The sequence below is a fragment of the Accipiter gentilis genome, chromosome 3 (genome assembly GCF_929443795.1).
Source record: "Accipiter gentilis chromosome 3, bAccGen1.1, whole genome shotgun sequence".
Taxonomy (NCBI): domain Eukaryota; kingdom Metazoa; phylum Chordata; class Aves; order Accipitriformes; family Accipitridae; genus Astur; species Astur gentilis.
The window spans coordinates 15,883,415-15,898,836 of NC_064882.1; the positions used below are offsets into that span (position 1 = coordinate 15,883,415).

Here is a 15,422-nt window from a genome sequence, read left to right on the forward strand (position 1 = left end):
TGGTAAAAGTGACATCAATCTGGATATTTTATGTTAGATACTGATATAATAACCTGTATTAACTTTTTTTTTTGTCCAAAAGCAAATATATAATAATATATCACACAGTAAAGTGACATTTGTATACACTGAAACTGCTACCAAGCAACGTGGCCACTTTCAGAGAAGTCAGGCATTTACAAATACAATCTCGGCAAACTGTACTTCAAACATGCTTCCAGATAGATAGAAGGCAAAAGGACAATGTATTTACTGTGACTTACTGAGCTTGAAAGGGAGAGTTATTCTCTAAAACTGTTCCAAGAAACAGCTCCATTTATTTTAATTAGACTCATATGAAAAAGTCATGTCAGAAAACACAGAATATACTTTAATAAATGACATTTTGTCCTCCTCAGCAGTAGAGGACTAATGTGAATTAAGAATCTTGATATTCTAAGTATAAATCTTCCACACAGAGTACCTTTAATTTCTATTGGCAAATGCAAAAATGATACTAGAACTCAAATATATTTTTCATTTAACTTCAGAAACATACAGATTACCACATACCCATACCAGCAAGACCATTTGAAAAGTGGTATTTTAAAGACTGTTCCTGAATGAAGATTGGGGGTTATAAAACTCTGAAAGGTAAGTACAAAAAAAAAAAAAAAAAAGCTAAATAAACTCCATAACTGAACAAATATTTATATTTGATCTGGTATTTCAAGGGGTCTATCTAAAAGATCTGTTAAACAGATATAAATTGCTTCCTAAGGACACAATTTGTGTTATGCTTAAAAAATTTTAACAAGCTTTTAAAATATAAGACATGGAAAAAAAATATCCAATGAATATAGTGGCAAATAATACCATTATCCATTTCACAAAGCATCAGCTTATGTAGGAAAACCATCTAATATCTGACAATAAAAACATTGTATTTCCTCTTCACACAAAAACTTTTCCAACTTCTAATAATTTCTTCTCAGAGAAGGAAAGAAAATTATGAACTTTGGAAATCATCTTAATTCAATATTTTAGATCAAGCTTGTCCTTTGCCTGTTCTCACTTATAGCAAACTTTCAACCATTTTAAACATCCAGTCTTGAGCATTCTGTACAATAAAAATTGTAAATTTGTATCCAAATCAAAAAAATGGCTGCTAATCCCTGGATAGACATACATAAACGCTTTCTTAGCCATTGCTGCTATTTGATTAAAAACTGATGAAAATCTAATGTGAATTCTTTGCTATTTGGTCAATTAAATAGCAACAGAACTACCTCTGCAGGAGGCTCAAAAATGTGTAATTGCTTTCTCCATCTCTCTACTTGTCTTGCCACCAGCTCTATACAGATCAAGCTCTGAATAAAAATCAGAACTCTCCCAAGACTGTTTATACACAGACACCAATGGGATGTTTCATTTTTATTCTCAATCCTGGTAAAATAGGTACAGATTTTAGTGTCAGTCAGAAAGGGCCTAAGCCTAACAAAATTATTAGGCAAAAGACAGAGAACTCGAGAAATATAACAGAAATAAAGAATATGTCAAGATAGAAGATTAGCACCAGTTTCATTAACCTAAACTAGAACTGAAATATTGAACAATGGTACTCTGTGATTCAGCTTTCTACATAAAAATTGATACTGCTTTCATGTGGACCCAAAACCTGAAATCAGCTGACGGCCATGGGGAAGTAACTGCAACAACCTCAATAAAAGAGCACATCAACTTCACAGAATAGACCCACACAGAATTACAAAACTATGGTTTGAAAGCTTCATTCAAAGAATACAATCATAGAATTAAAGTAGTTTAGGTAATCAAGCAAAGAATCATAAATGCAGTGCACAAGCCAAAAATTTTAAGAACTGGTAATGTTACTTGTACAAGATACTGGCACTAGTAAATAGCGCTGTTCAAGCAAAGCAAAGAAACGTCTTCTCATCTTTTGAAAAAATAGGAATTTAAGGAAAAGAAATGAAGTGTTATCTAAAATTACGACAAGAACAAAGCAAGTAACAGGAGATATCTGAGGCAAGGAACAGTTTATGAAGACAGATTATCACTTTCAAAGTCTGGTGGCATATCAGGCTTGACAGCTAGTACAGAACTGAACCACTAACTCCTATGAAACAAGAAAAGCTAAGAATTAGTAAATCTGAACCTAACAATAAAACAATTAAGCTTGGTGAACTATTCTATGCCTTCTCTTAGAAAAAGAACATAGGACTGAAAGAATATAGGACGGTAAGACTGTTCACAAAGTTTCAGAGTATTACATACAAATAATCCTTGCACAAAATTGGTATACAAATTTGGAATTGGTACTAAATCCTAGACATTGGAAAGAAAGTCATGAGTTAAATTTCATCCAGATGTAAAGACAGCAGTTGCTGACTTAATGCAGAACAGTGTTACAGTGAATTATCATGGTTGAATAAATCTCACAGAAGTATTAGATAAGCACTTTTATGACTTCAAATTCACAGGAACACAGATAAGTGCTAGAAAAATGAAACACGAAAATGTTCAATAGTGTTATTTGAAAAAAATCCACAATGTAAAATAGGTAAAGTTTTACAGACTACTTATTAAGCTTCTAACACTGGTAAAAAATCAGAGCTTTAAGTTACAGTTATACTGGTCAGTGATAGCCTAAATAAATCAGGAACTTGGTGATCCTGTATTTTTTTGATTCTTAGAATCTGTTTTACTTACTGACACAGACATAGCTCCAAGGAGATTAAAGTACTGACACATATGAACAAGGAGAGAGGTGAATCAGAGGCACAAAATAACTTACCTGAAGTCACATAATGAAGCAAAACCAGAAAAGGTATGTATGTTGACTAATATAGTAGGGTAGTATCTAGAACTTAAAACCATCTTTACCATTATTTTCATTATTTAGTTTTGTATGCTAACACTCCCAACCTAGCTTTTCAGACACTCACATAGGATATGAGTTCACACTCTGAAAACTGAGACAAGATGGCACAAATTCAGGAACAATTAAAGGGATATTTTTAAGTTATTTAATGTAGGGTATACTTCAGAAACAGATCTTTAAGAAGAGCAATATGTATAAAACTGGATATGATAAAAACTAATTTGTCACAAACGGTGCTTTTTCTATGCAGTATTTCTCCTTTCTGTGACTCCGTAGGAAAGGCTCATAAATTTAATACTGCAAGGCAGTAATGAAAAACTCTAAATTTTTATAAACACAGTGTTTTACAGAGAATATTTATTACATTATCAATTCTACTTCTGCATAACAAAGTTGACAGATGGAATCATGTCATTTTATGAATTTATGCTACATTCCTGATAAAAAGCAGATCAGTAATCACATTCAAACCATCATTTTTTTGCTACTCCAATTAAGAAGACACAAAGGGAGCTTCGAATAACTTTTTTGCTTTAAGACATAAAGCAGTCTCCTTTAACTAGTGATGGTCAAAGCTAAAAATAGCTCAACAGGCCACTAGTTATGAAAAAGTTTCCTGATGACTAAGTTCACTGCCAGTTTTGGGGATTCCATCCCAATAACTTGCTTGAAAAGTGGTAAACAACAAAGAGCGGTAGAAACTAGCCAAGCTCCTCTTTACTTTCACAGTAGGCAAAGAGAGTTTCTCATTCTGAACTCTGATGAACGTTTGCTAATTTGTGAGCAGGAAGGAGCAAGTAAAAGAATTCCTTCAAAGACAGCGGTAGCAGGATATAACAGTAATTTTGGCAGTATTCAACTAGTGGTAACTTCCTTAGTAAAGCTGATAAAGAATTTAAATTGAAGGAGTAAAGAGGTATAGGAAAAAGCATTCCGTAAAGTTCCATGGAAGAGTTACAGGCATGATGGAAAATGGTACAAAGCACATGAAAATATTTGCCATCTCCTTTTCTAACTAAAATGCTCAAGAAACAGGAAGATAAGAGGTTACAAACCTCAAGGGTTTGTGTAAATGGAGCCTGAAAAAAAAAGGAAAACACCAAATTGCTTTTCACTTTGTGAGGAAGTAGGTTTCTGCAAAAAGACACAATACTCATTTATCTTTGGGCAGTGGAAATTGTGTGGTATGGAACATTTTATAACACATTCACTAGAGCTGGGAGCCTGATAGAGAGAATTTTTTAAAACATAGCTACTCATTTCATTGCTCAAATTAAAGATGGTGGCACTTCTAAACATCTGAAATTCCAAAACAGACTCTGCTTGCAACTGGAGACTTAAGACTCTGACAGATTGTCATACAGTGCTACAGAACTGCAATTATTTGCAATTGTAGACTCACTATAGGAAGTGACAGTCTATATAATACTTCCCCTCAAAATAAAATTAAAACAATCAACTCACCACTTGTCCATTCTGAGGATTTTTATGTGCATACGGGGGTCCACGGATGTGATTCCACATCTGACCAGATGTCATAGCAAATACGACACACTAGAAAAAAATAGAGAAACAATATACTAATTTATTTACCCGGAGGAATGGAATAGAAAACCATTCTGCTGGTGATGCTTGTTTTAGATACATAATTGTTTACCTAACCAGATACAGTATCTACCTCTATCTGATTTTTAGGATAGAGTTTTCACGTGTTGGTGTCATAAAATTCTTAACGACTTCTGTTAGAAAATTAGTTAGCTCAAGACAGAGATTTTCAAAATCTCACTTGAAATAATCCTGTCTTTATGTGCATTTGAAATTGCCACATTTACACATCTATATCGCAAAAAGCACTCACAGCAGTAGAAAGCGTTCATTGCAAATATTCTGCAAACTAGTGTTCAAGGTTTATAAAACCTTTCATGAAATTATTTCTGCCTATAATCCAATACAAATATTTAGCTTACCTGTTTGCTTTCAGGTGTATGAAATGATATATAAAACCATAAGAACAAAATACAATTATTAAAAAAAAAAGTCTGTCCCATTTTATTAAATTCTCATTGTGTGTCCTATATGACTCTGATTCATTTTAGCTATGACAAATAACAATGATTGAGTTGGTAGAAAAGTGAAATACCCTATGGAAAGAAGTATGAAGTTAGGTTAGGGATGTATGACAACTGTAAAAACAGACATTCATTCTTGTAGAAGGCCATACTGCAGAATCTACATGACAAACATCACAGTCATAGCAAGAGTCATCATGACTATCTTAAAGAGGAAAATCTAGTATCTTTTGATTACCAAATGAGAAAACCAGAAATGGAAAAGTTGGATCATCTAAGTATGTCTTCTGATTTATCAGTACAGATAATCCTTACAAAAACTCCAAGATAATTTAAGTACAGTTTTTACATATATGCTCATTTTTATTGTACATCAATATTCCCACCAGCATAGTATAGCCACAGAGATTTAAGCAGATGGATTATGAATGTAAAAATTCACACCATGATGGTTAACTAAACCAGGGTTTACTAAAACACTTTAAAGGTTTTTCTTTAAAGAATGTTTAGTAACACATTTGTGAATTAAATGTAAACTAGTGTAGCTTTCTAACCCCTTAAATGCAGCATTGACACCTCTAGCAATATGAACTGAACAAACTTTGCAAGGCCTTAGGACTGAATCTTGTCAGGCTTTATCCAAATCTGTCTTGGCTTTCCTGGATTTTTTTTTATTTTTTTTTTAACCTCTTTAACTGAAACAAGTTTAACCTCTTTAACTGAAACAAGTTTAACCTCTTTAACTGAAACTGAAACCTGGTCTTTTCCAAAGACCAGGTGGCTATGCCTAGTTTATATTACTTGTGCTTATCTTTGTATGGCATAATAATTTTTTTTTTCTACTCTAGGACAAAATCATTAGGACCCACATACTGATGTAGTATAGGCATGGGATGACAGCAGAGACAACAAAACTGGAAATACAGGATGCAGTGTACCAGTATGGAATTATAAGAAAGGGGGCACAGGATTACATTGGAGACCCTAATCCTATAAATATTATGCCAATGGTGAATTAAAGAATCACAGACATGGGAGCTGGTCAAAACCAGTTTTAGGGGTAACAAAGAGAATAAAGGACAAGCATCCAATGTATGCAAGACAATCCCCATTTACCCAGTAAATTTTTATGTAAAATGTAGTTGCAGATCAGTGAAGGAAGCACAAAGGGTAAAAGTAGCTCCAAGGGGACCCTAGAGCAAGGAGGAAGAAAGCTGTGGCATCATACTCCTCCCAGCAAAGAACCTGGCATGCTGACAACTCACCACAACACCCCCTTGCCCCAAACCAAAGCCAATGAATGATCCCAAGACCATAGAGAAACAGTAGAAGAGTAACCATGACATCAGAGAAAGGGAAAGATACTAGAAAGTGTTCGCATAACAATTTTAATTGTATTGTTATTACTGAGACTTTTTGCCCTTGTAATAGAAAGAAAAAGAAAATAATGAAAAAATACATTTTCAGATCCAGCTTAATGATAATTCTTTGTCGCAGTGTTAAGATTTCAATTACATGAAGAACAGATTCTTGGCTTTAAATATAAGGTGTGTTTCATTTTCCTCTTAACAGGATTTGGAAAGTAACAGTACAGTAATTAATATGGCAGATGAAAGCATACTGGTGGTGATTACTAGCAAATGGATTATGTTTTAATTAATAATATGAAAAAACTGAAGAAAGTATATGCTTCCATTACTGGAAAAGGGTAACATAGTTATTTCTATACTTTTCAGATTGTTTTAGAAGATAAATTTATACTGCAATTTTGGTGATGAATGACACAAGAAGTAGCTTATGTGAAAGTACAAATATGTAGAAACTGAAAATGTGGGTAAAAAAAGTGAGATGAAAGAGATATTTTGAAAGGCCAAAAGTTAGCTGAAAGGTAGAACACTGAAAGAGAACAGATGCGTAGAGTACACAAACTGTGGCGCTCTGAAAGAGAGTTTTCTATGAAAGTAATTTTACTCATTCTTAAGTTACTGTATTTAATTTACATTCTCTAGGGCCAAATCAGCTTCCATATGGAACAAATAAAAAAACCACCCCAGTTTATATACAAGTCATATACTTTCTAACAGATAAATCTCTCAAATTCCTGAAGATCTTCAATGTTTGCCAATACAAATACACTGTCTCACAACACGGTAACATCTAACCAAAAAATATCTAGGAGACACAATAGTGGGGAGAAACAAATTCCAACTATTAATATTATTGAAAATGAAAGAGTTATCAGTATGGTTGTTTATCCAGAAGGCATCTTTCATACTCTTCCAGTTCAGACTGTTAATGACCATGAAAACTAATGTAGTACACCACATCCTGGACCTGCCATGATTTCCTTCCACCATGCACCTCTTTACTGTGTATTTCAAAATGACCTTTTGGGGAGCCAAAAAACATTCTCCAGCTTCTCCCTTGTCCTCTTTCACTCTTCATCTATTTTAAGTATCCTAAGAAGAGGGCATTTCCACCATATCTTTTAAGCAAGTATTTGGTATGCTACAGATAGCACTTGACATTCAAGTTTATTTTGCTGTGTTCTATATTCTCCTATTACAATCATCCAGGTAAAAATAACATTGGAAACTACAGACTTCTACTGTTTGTAAAATACACCTGAAATACACACCATTTTTTGTCCATTTATACATCGATGCATGCATCTATGATACATCACACAGATACACAATGCTTACCATTCCAAACCCCATAGTTTTCATAGGAACCCATGCTTTGGAATCCAGAATTCCCAAAACACCTAGTTCACTCACCATTACTGTGACTTGGTGTTTCCCAGGATAAAACTTCACCAAATTAATTCCTATGAATGAGCAACTTGCAACATGTGATTAATGTCTTCATATTTACCTTACAGGTTTATATTTGTATTTATTTTAATGGAAAAATTCATATGCAGAAGAATGGCCCTTTTCTGCAGTTTTCTTGAATCTTGTCAAAGTACAAAGGATGAAAACGGGAGAAGAGGAGAAGATTCAAGCCAAGGCACGCTTCTCTGAGCACTTAGAAAGATTTTCAACTCCACTTATCCAGAGTAGAGTCTGTATTCAGCAGTTCTACAGAGAGGAGTACCACGGACACCCCTTTCATCCACCTGCTCCCTTCTTTCTCCTTATCACACTGCAACAACACCACTTTAACTGCTGAATGCCACCTGAATTATCAGGGGAGTTCAGGGTTTAGCTATTTTAAGAACTTCCAGATTTAGGTAGCTTATTCTGCATTTAAATGATAAAAGCAGAGTAGATCTACGTTATTGGCTGGTGTAGAATAGAAAGGGAAGGAACAATGATTTGCTACAACACATTATGATTCCAGGACCAAATGTCCGCAGGATATCTTTAGCAGCAAAGAAGTTCACCCCTACTACCAGTCCTAGGTGAGTATGCTGTATGTGTAGACAGGACTGCTCAAGGACCTTGTTAACAACTTGCAAGCGGTGCTTTCTTGATAGCTTCACAGCACATGACTTTAGCCTTAGTTTCCCTGAGGGAAACTGCTTTGAGCTCACCCGTGGCACACTGGTGTGTGTACCACAAGGCTCCCAAGAGCAGACACAAGGTAAATAAGCACCAGGAGTCCCACCAGGACACAGAATTGCTAGCAAGACACAACTTTACAGGTACATGGGCAGAATTTCTCGACTGTTCTTGGTCGTCCAAGATTTGTAACATGATTCGGGTTTAATATATCACATTCTCAAAGGCATAAGTTTTGTTTAACACTATCTCCCAGTTTATTAAACAAAACTTAAAAAGCCATTTGGCATGCCTTTTGAAGTGAAGCTTCCTACGAGCAGATACCATACAAAGCAGATCATTGGATTTCTCTCTGCTAGTTTAGACCCCAGAACATGGCAAATACTTTGTAACATAAGAAAAACAATGACATTCTAGATTCACTTATGAATACAGTTAAATTCAAGCACAGTTTCAAAAAAAGGGGAGACATAGGCAGCCAGTTCTGTACTTAATTTCTATGCTGTTCTACGTAAGTTTTAGCCATTTCAAAATTATTGTTTTATAGAAACGTAATCCTTTCTATCCAGTTTAATTTTGCTTTTGTACTCAACAAAGGCTACAGCACTGCAAGATATGTACTCAATTTCTAAATAACGATCCATTACTTATTACTATCTCTAATAAGACATATACATTTCAAGGAGAGGGAGTACAACACAAGCAAAGAAAATGTTTTTCTGTATCTTTAAAAGGTAGCATGCATCTCTAAAACCTCAAACTATGGAAAGAAAAGGAAATTAATAACCTGGATTTACTGCTGTTCTTTTGAGATGTCTATCTACTCACGTAGAGAAGCATGACTTTTTCTACCTGCATCTTTGAATAAAACACATTATTTTTTTATCCTCATTCCCAAAAGGGGGTAAAGAAGCCACTAGTAGCCATGATACCCTTCAAGCTCTTTTGGAGCAATAACTGATGATGAATGTACTGTACGGTGTAGGTACTGTGGAGTGTATCAGCACAGAACACATTTCTCATAACCATTAACTGTTAAGACAACAGTAAACACATGCTTTGTCTCCTCATTCAAGTGACTTGACATATTCTGCCCAATAGAGTCAACTCCTAGGCAGCTGCCTTCTAATCTGAGCACAGACTTTGCTTTCCAGATTCCACAAGTATACAAGCAAGTCTGAAATATACACATAAAATAAAACTGAAAATTACCTGCAGAAAACCAGTGGTAGCCTTCTAAAGAAAATGCTTTAAAAAGCCCCCCAGTAGCCCACAATCTGGCCAACTGAACAGATAAACTCTCAGCACCAGTACTGTTGTCTAAAATGTAGCAATTCCTTATATAAAATGTTAGAAATTTGCCCAGTTTATACCATCTGACCTTCTATTCTCTCTGCTTAAGAAATGAAGAGTCTTGACAAAATCTGAATTGCTTCTTGTTATCAGTATGAAAGGACAGGACTCTGCAAAAATCTAAGGACTGAAGTCCTTCCTCATCTTTGTGCTAGCATGTCAGAGAGAAAAATATCCATAGATGAACAGTAGGATTTGAATTAAAGTCTAAAATAATCTAGGGGATAAATTTTGGATGTGATCTCAAAAGACATCTTTTGGGATATTATGTACTGTGACTCAGTCATCCTGGTTTGCCATTCTAAAACTCTTCTGGGTAATGTTGCAAGTAAAAATGCCTAAGGCATACAAGATACTACCAGAATCTGCAGTGCTTCAATGAGGGGATGAAACTGCTAATAGCATTGCTGTTGCACAGTCTAATGTTGAGGACAAAACCAATCCAACAGTCTTGTGTGAGCTGGCATTGGAATCAACATGCGACATGAAAGCTCTGGTCTTGCTTCTGAAAGTCTATCAAAACCATTAGATGGATCACTAAAAATTGCATTCCTAAATATTCTCCTAAAACAGTGCTGGAAATATTAGCTATGAGACAACTTTCTGGTATCAATGGAGATATCAAATAAAAATTCAGTCAACATTTCTGGGTTCCTCTGTTCTCCTGCTAGTAAAAACAGCAGAGGCACTTTATGCTGCAATTGTTTTTCTAATTTTTAGGAACAGATCATTCAATCAAGCAGAGAGGCACTGTCCATTTTTCATTTAAAAAAAATATCCAACATTTGGGAGCAAAAAAGCTCTTCAAAACAAACTAAGAAGCTCTGAAAAAAACGAGGAAAAGAAAACAAGAGACTCGACTGTTTGCAATGACACAGTCTTCAGTTACTGAATTCCACGATATCTATGAAAGAGTTTCAGCTGAAATGAAAAATGTTATTTTCCATATGGTTAATTAATGCTGGCTACCTAGCAGTACACCTCCCCCAAAACAATCAAAACCCAAAACTGCACCTTTTAGAAGAAAGCTCCTGTGCTCAGTACTGCAACATCCGTAAAAAGAACTGCCAATAAGGAACAAAAGAATTGGCAATACTCCTGTCAAAAACATGGGCTTCCTGTAGTTTTTATGCATCTTGCCAAGCTTTCCCTGTATAATTTATTTTTTAAAGTTCAAAAAGGAAAAAATATTCATGAAGAATATAATTCTTTAAAATTAAGTATTTATTAGTTATTTATACCCTTCATAAAAGCATTTTATTAGGCATGACTCGTTCCCCTTAACTAGACACCATCTTCTCCATTTTTCCTTTTAATGAGCTTTTATGAAAAAAAGAAGCTCTAAGTTTTACTGGTAGAAAAAAGGACCATGTAAGAATCATAACTACACAATATCTTAGAATGGAAATATATTAATATATAATTAATGTTATATATAAAAATATATATTAATATATTATTGATTGTCCATTTTCTTCTATGGATCTTGACATATTCTAGTCATTTTACAGAACTGAGGTCATCTGTGCAAAACCCTGCAATCTGCAGTCCCTGCTGATTCCACCAAAAAGAACTTAGAACATTGACTTGTATGTCCATGTAGATCTGAATAAAATCAAAAGGACTTCTGGTAACTGCACGATCTTTGCTAAAACATCATTTTGCAGTATGGGGCTTTGACAACATTGTGAAGGCAAAAGAACAGTAAAGATTTAAAAAGGGAAGCATCGGCTCAACACCATGATTAATTGCTGTATACTTTCAGCTATAAGACCTTTTTCTAAAACACCCTCTAAGTGCTATTCGTTTTTAAAGTAAACAGAATTTTACAGGAAATAGTATGAGCAACAACAATAAGTGGCATTAATGCCATTTTAATTCTTTTTAACTCCATTATTGCTTGTCAATACAATCAACAGGATGATCGGCATTAATAGAATTTCTTCAAATGTTTGGTCACATTTGGACATTGACCCTGTCAACAGGAGTTCAGTTGATTGTGATTATAAGTTTTCTACATTGCAATTTGCAGTTACGTTCAGATGGAAAACGTCCAGCTGCTGCTAAGGAGAGCAGCAAATATTTTAAGAAACAATTATGTGTTAATTTTCTTAATTTACTTAGGAAGTTAATTATGTCTTCAACTATTTATTGAATACAGATTGTAATAGAATGATTCTTGATTTGAAAAACTGATTTTTAACTTCTGCAAGACAAAAAAAAAACCAATCCCTCAAAACATTCAAACATTAAACTTCTGATCTGAAACCCTGAGGTATGAAATTGGAATAAAATTGCTGTTTCCGGAGGTACAGTGCATGGTTAAACAACAGAAGTACCACTGATTACATATCTTTATATGCTTTTCGACACAAACATCTACTTTGGTGAGCTAATTATCATTTTACACAGGTGACATCTAAAGGTTAGGAGTCAAAAAAAGAAGTTAGACTGATACATATCAAATTTGAGCTTTCTGGTGGTAGTGTATCTTTAAAAAGTATTATAATTGAAAAGTACTGGTAATCTAGAAAAATACATGGAACTCAATATGACAGACTTACTTTGGAAAACTGTCAAAACTCTGTGCTAGAGCTCAGGATGTTCCAAATGACATCCTGGAAGAAAGAAGACAATCTGCCCCTGGCTGTCTAGATCAAAAGGAAACACTATTCTACTTGAAATCTAGTCCTGTAGGTGGTTTATTTGAAATCTTGTTCTTTATTCCTTCTTCAATGTATGGTGTAGATTAACAAACTGCTTAAACAAAGAATGTATGCCATGTACACTAGTAGGAAATGCTATGATAGCACATGAGAGCATTATCAGTTGCCATTATTCAAGAGTAATGCCAAATATTAAGGAACTCTGAACAAAGAGCTTGCTTTAAGATCTTGTTAATCATTTAGATATAAAAATTAATTAAAGCCCAACAGGTAGTAGGTAACTTCACCTTTGAACAGATGTAATAAAGGCTGCCAATGGGCCTATCAGTTGAAAGTGTCAAAAAATAAGGTATCTTTTCATTGAAGAGGAATAGAACAGCAGACCATCAATATAACGTGGCTTTGCAAAGGTGAAAATGATTATAGGTTATATCAGTAACCTTCTTCTAGCAGAGCTAAAGTAACACAGAATCATAGAATAGCCCAGGTTGGAAGGGACCTCTAAAGACCATCTGGTCCAAGTTTTTGTGGGAAAGGGAGCCTAGATGAGAAATATGTATGCTGCTGCACAGGTAAACTCATATTCCATCTACAATCCTAGCCATGTGCTTTCAAGAAAGGTTAATTCATATTGACACAAGTTGAGAAAAAAGTCTTTAAAATGGTGAAGTGAATAAATAACCATTTACACGGAAAAAGAAGAAAAACTTGGCTTACGATGTATAAAATAGATGGACACATTTTTAAAAAGTACTGTTCTCAATTACTATATTGCTAATACAGAAGGAAGGAGCTCTATTAAGCTGTAAAATGTTGGCTTGGACTTGATAACCCTAGACACTATTCTAGTGTTGATAACAAACATGCTCCTGACTCCATGTCCCTGAACACTAAGCCTTAGATGCTGCTCCTCAGAGTTTTCCTCTTCTGTCAGTCACAATGACGGCAGAGTAACGAGTACTTATTAATATACCTTAACCATCATCTAACATACTTGCATGCTATTTCCTATCTAAAACTGAGACAGCTATGCTGCACAGTCCACATTTTTCATCAGTCTACTCAGTTATTTGAAAACTATGATATAAATAAACACACTGCAATACACTATTAAGCATGTTAAACCTTAATTCATTATTTACGACCTTGACTATTTAGTTGACTAATATTTCAAACAGAGTATTGGCTAGTTTTAGAATTTCCTCAGAGTTAACCCTATAAGATCATCCTATTCTCATTTAGGTTAACAGTGGAATGTTAAGGTCAGTACTACTGAAACCAGTTTTGGAAAGAATTCCATCTTTTTCTTTGTTTCTTAGTTCTTTTATAATTTTCTTGCAAACATACTTTTCTTAACCTTTCGTTACTCTGAAGTGATACAGTCTGACATTAATATCCATACTAAACCAATCATAACATTACTGATTTTACGAAAAAGGGCAAGTTGAACGATAGCAGTGAACATTAGTAACACTTTTTATTAGAAATATTTTCTTGCTAAAGTTCAAACAAAAATCTGCAGCTAACTATCAGAGAATTTGCTAATTTTCAGTGAATCACTCATAGTAACTGATACTCGCTGCTTATAAGAATTAGCCCCAAAATCTAGATTACGAATCTTTGTCTGATAGTACCATTCTGAACAATGTATTAATGCAATGGTTTTTAATTTACTATGCAAATAAAGAAGACACAGATGCTAAGATAAGAAACTAATAAAAGCATATTAGTAAGGAAAATCTGCATACCAGAGCTGCCATGGCCCAGCCAGTTTTGTTGTAGATGAACTCTAAGTTATTTCTTCGCAGATATAACAAGCCACCCACAAGAGATACCAGAAGAGCCAGTGCAATTGTACCAGAATAGTTAGGAGGCCTAAACACTCTAATCTGGAAAAGATAAATGCAAATACAGATAGCAAATAAATGCATAATACAGATCATCTTCCATATAAACAAACAGGGAGCTTCTGAAATCCTGTTTCAGAGTCAGAAAGACTAATCCCTAAAGGGGAATGAGAAAATAAGAAAAACAGTACTTCCTACAATAAGCACATAATATGAAAAATGTTTTAAGCATCATTTTGAACTGTCCAACTCCAAAACATTACTTCTTCAAGGGATTTGCAGGTTGTGTCTGAATTAGAAGCAGCTACCTTTGGATCGATCTGGTTTGTGTATAGTTTTGCAAAGCACCTTTTACTTATTAACAACTAGTTTTCACAATACCACTGCTTGTTTTTATCCAGAATAAGACTACATAAAATTTAACACAACAAAAATGGAATATAATCTGCAAACTGCAGCAATTACCACAAGTACCATGACTACATTTCTTTTTTTTTTTTTGTGTGTTCCAAAAACTACACTTGAGGGAAAAAAGGTATTAAGGAAAGATGGAATTTGTCATCAGCCTGTCTCAGACTACAAATACAGATACATTTGGCTTCAACTTTTAAAATCGTAGAAAGACTTACATGAACATCTGTTCTGTCAGCTATCCATTTAGCTAGCTGCTCAGCTGCAAATCCGATTCTCTGCAGGTCAAATGTGTCAGCTCTCTTGGGTTTACCTTTTGGAGGAAAATGCATGAAAGTCGGAGCAGAGTTCATATTCAGCTATAAAACCAGGAAGCATAGCAGAAAAAAATTAGTAACTCTATCCTAAAAAATGTTTAGCTTTTATGTATAAGACAACACAAGTCTAATTAGGATGAAAAATATTATTTGCCTCCATACATTACTCTCTTTTTATACATCTTTATGTATAGTCCTGCAAAAAGAGTGCTCAGAATATTCCTTCCAGTAGATTCTTTGGGATGTTTAATTATTCAAGGTATTTCACCCACAAGCTTTTCTGAGTAAGAGTATCTTATGCTTTAAAGTTCTCACATGCTGTAAGAACTTTCCTGTAATTAGTAAAACAGAGACCCTACACCCATCCATCTC

At 34.5% G+C, this 15,422-nt stretch overlaps 1 protein-coding gene across 1 annotated transcript in view; it reads right to left on the bottom strand.

Annotated features, from left to right (window-relative positions):
- The window catches only part of TUSC3 (tumor suppressor candidate 3), a 135,800-nt gene that overhangs the window by 55,855 nt on the left and 64,523 nt on the right, over nt 1–15,422 (bottom strand). The window contains exons 4-6 of the mRNA XM_049790928.1: nt 14,952–15,092; nt 14,224–14,364; nt 4,346–4,435 (exon numbers count right to left, since the gene is read on the bottom strand). Of these exons, the coding sequence (XP_049646885.1) occupies nt 4,346–4,435; nt 14,224–14,364; nt 14,952–15,092 (372 nt within the window). The remainder of the gene's footprint in view (nt 1–4,345; nt 4,436–14,223; nt 14,365–14,951; nt 15,093–15,422) is intronic.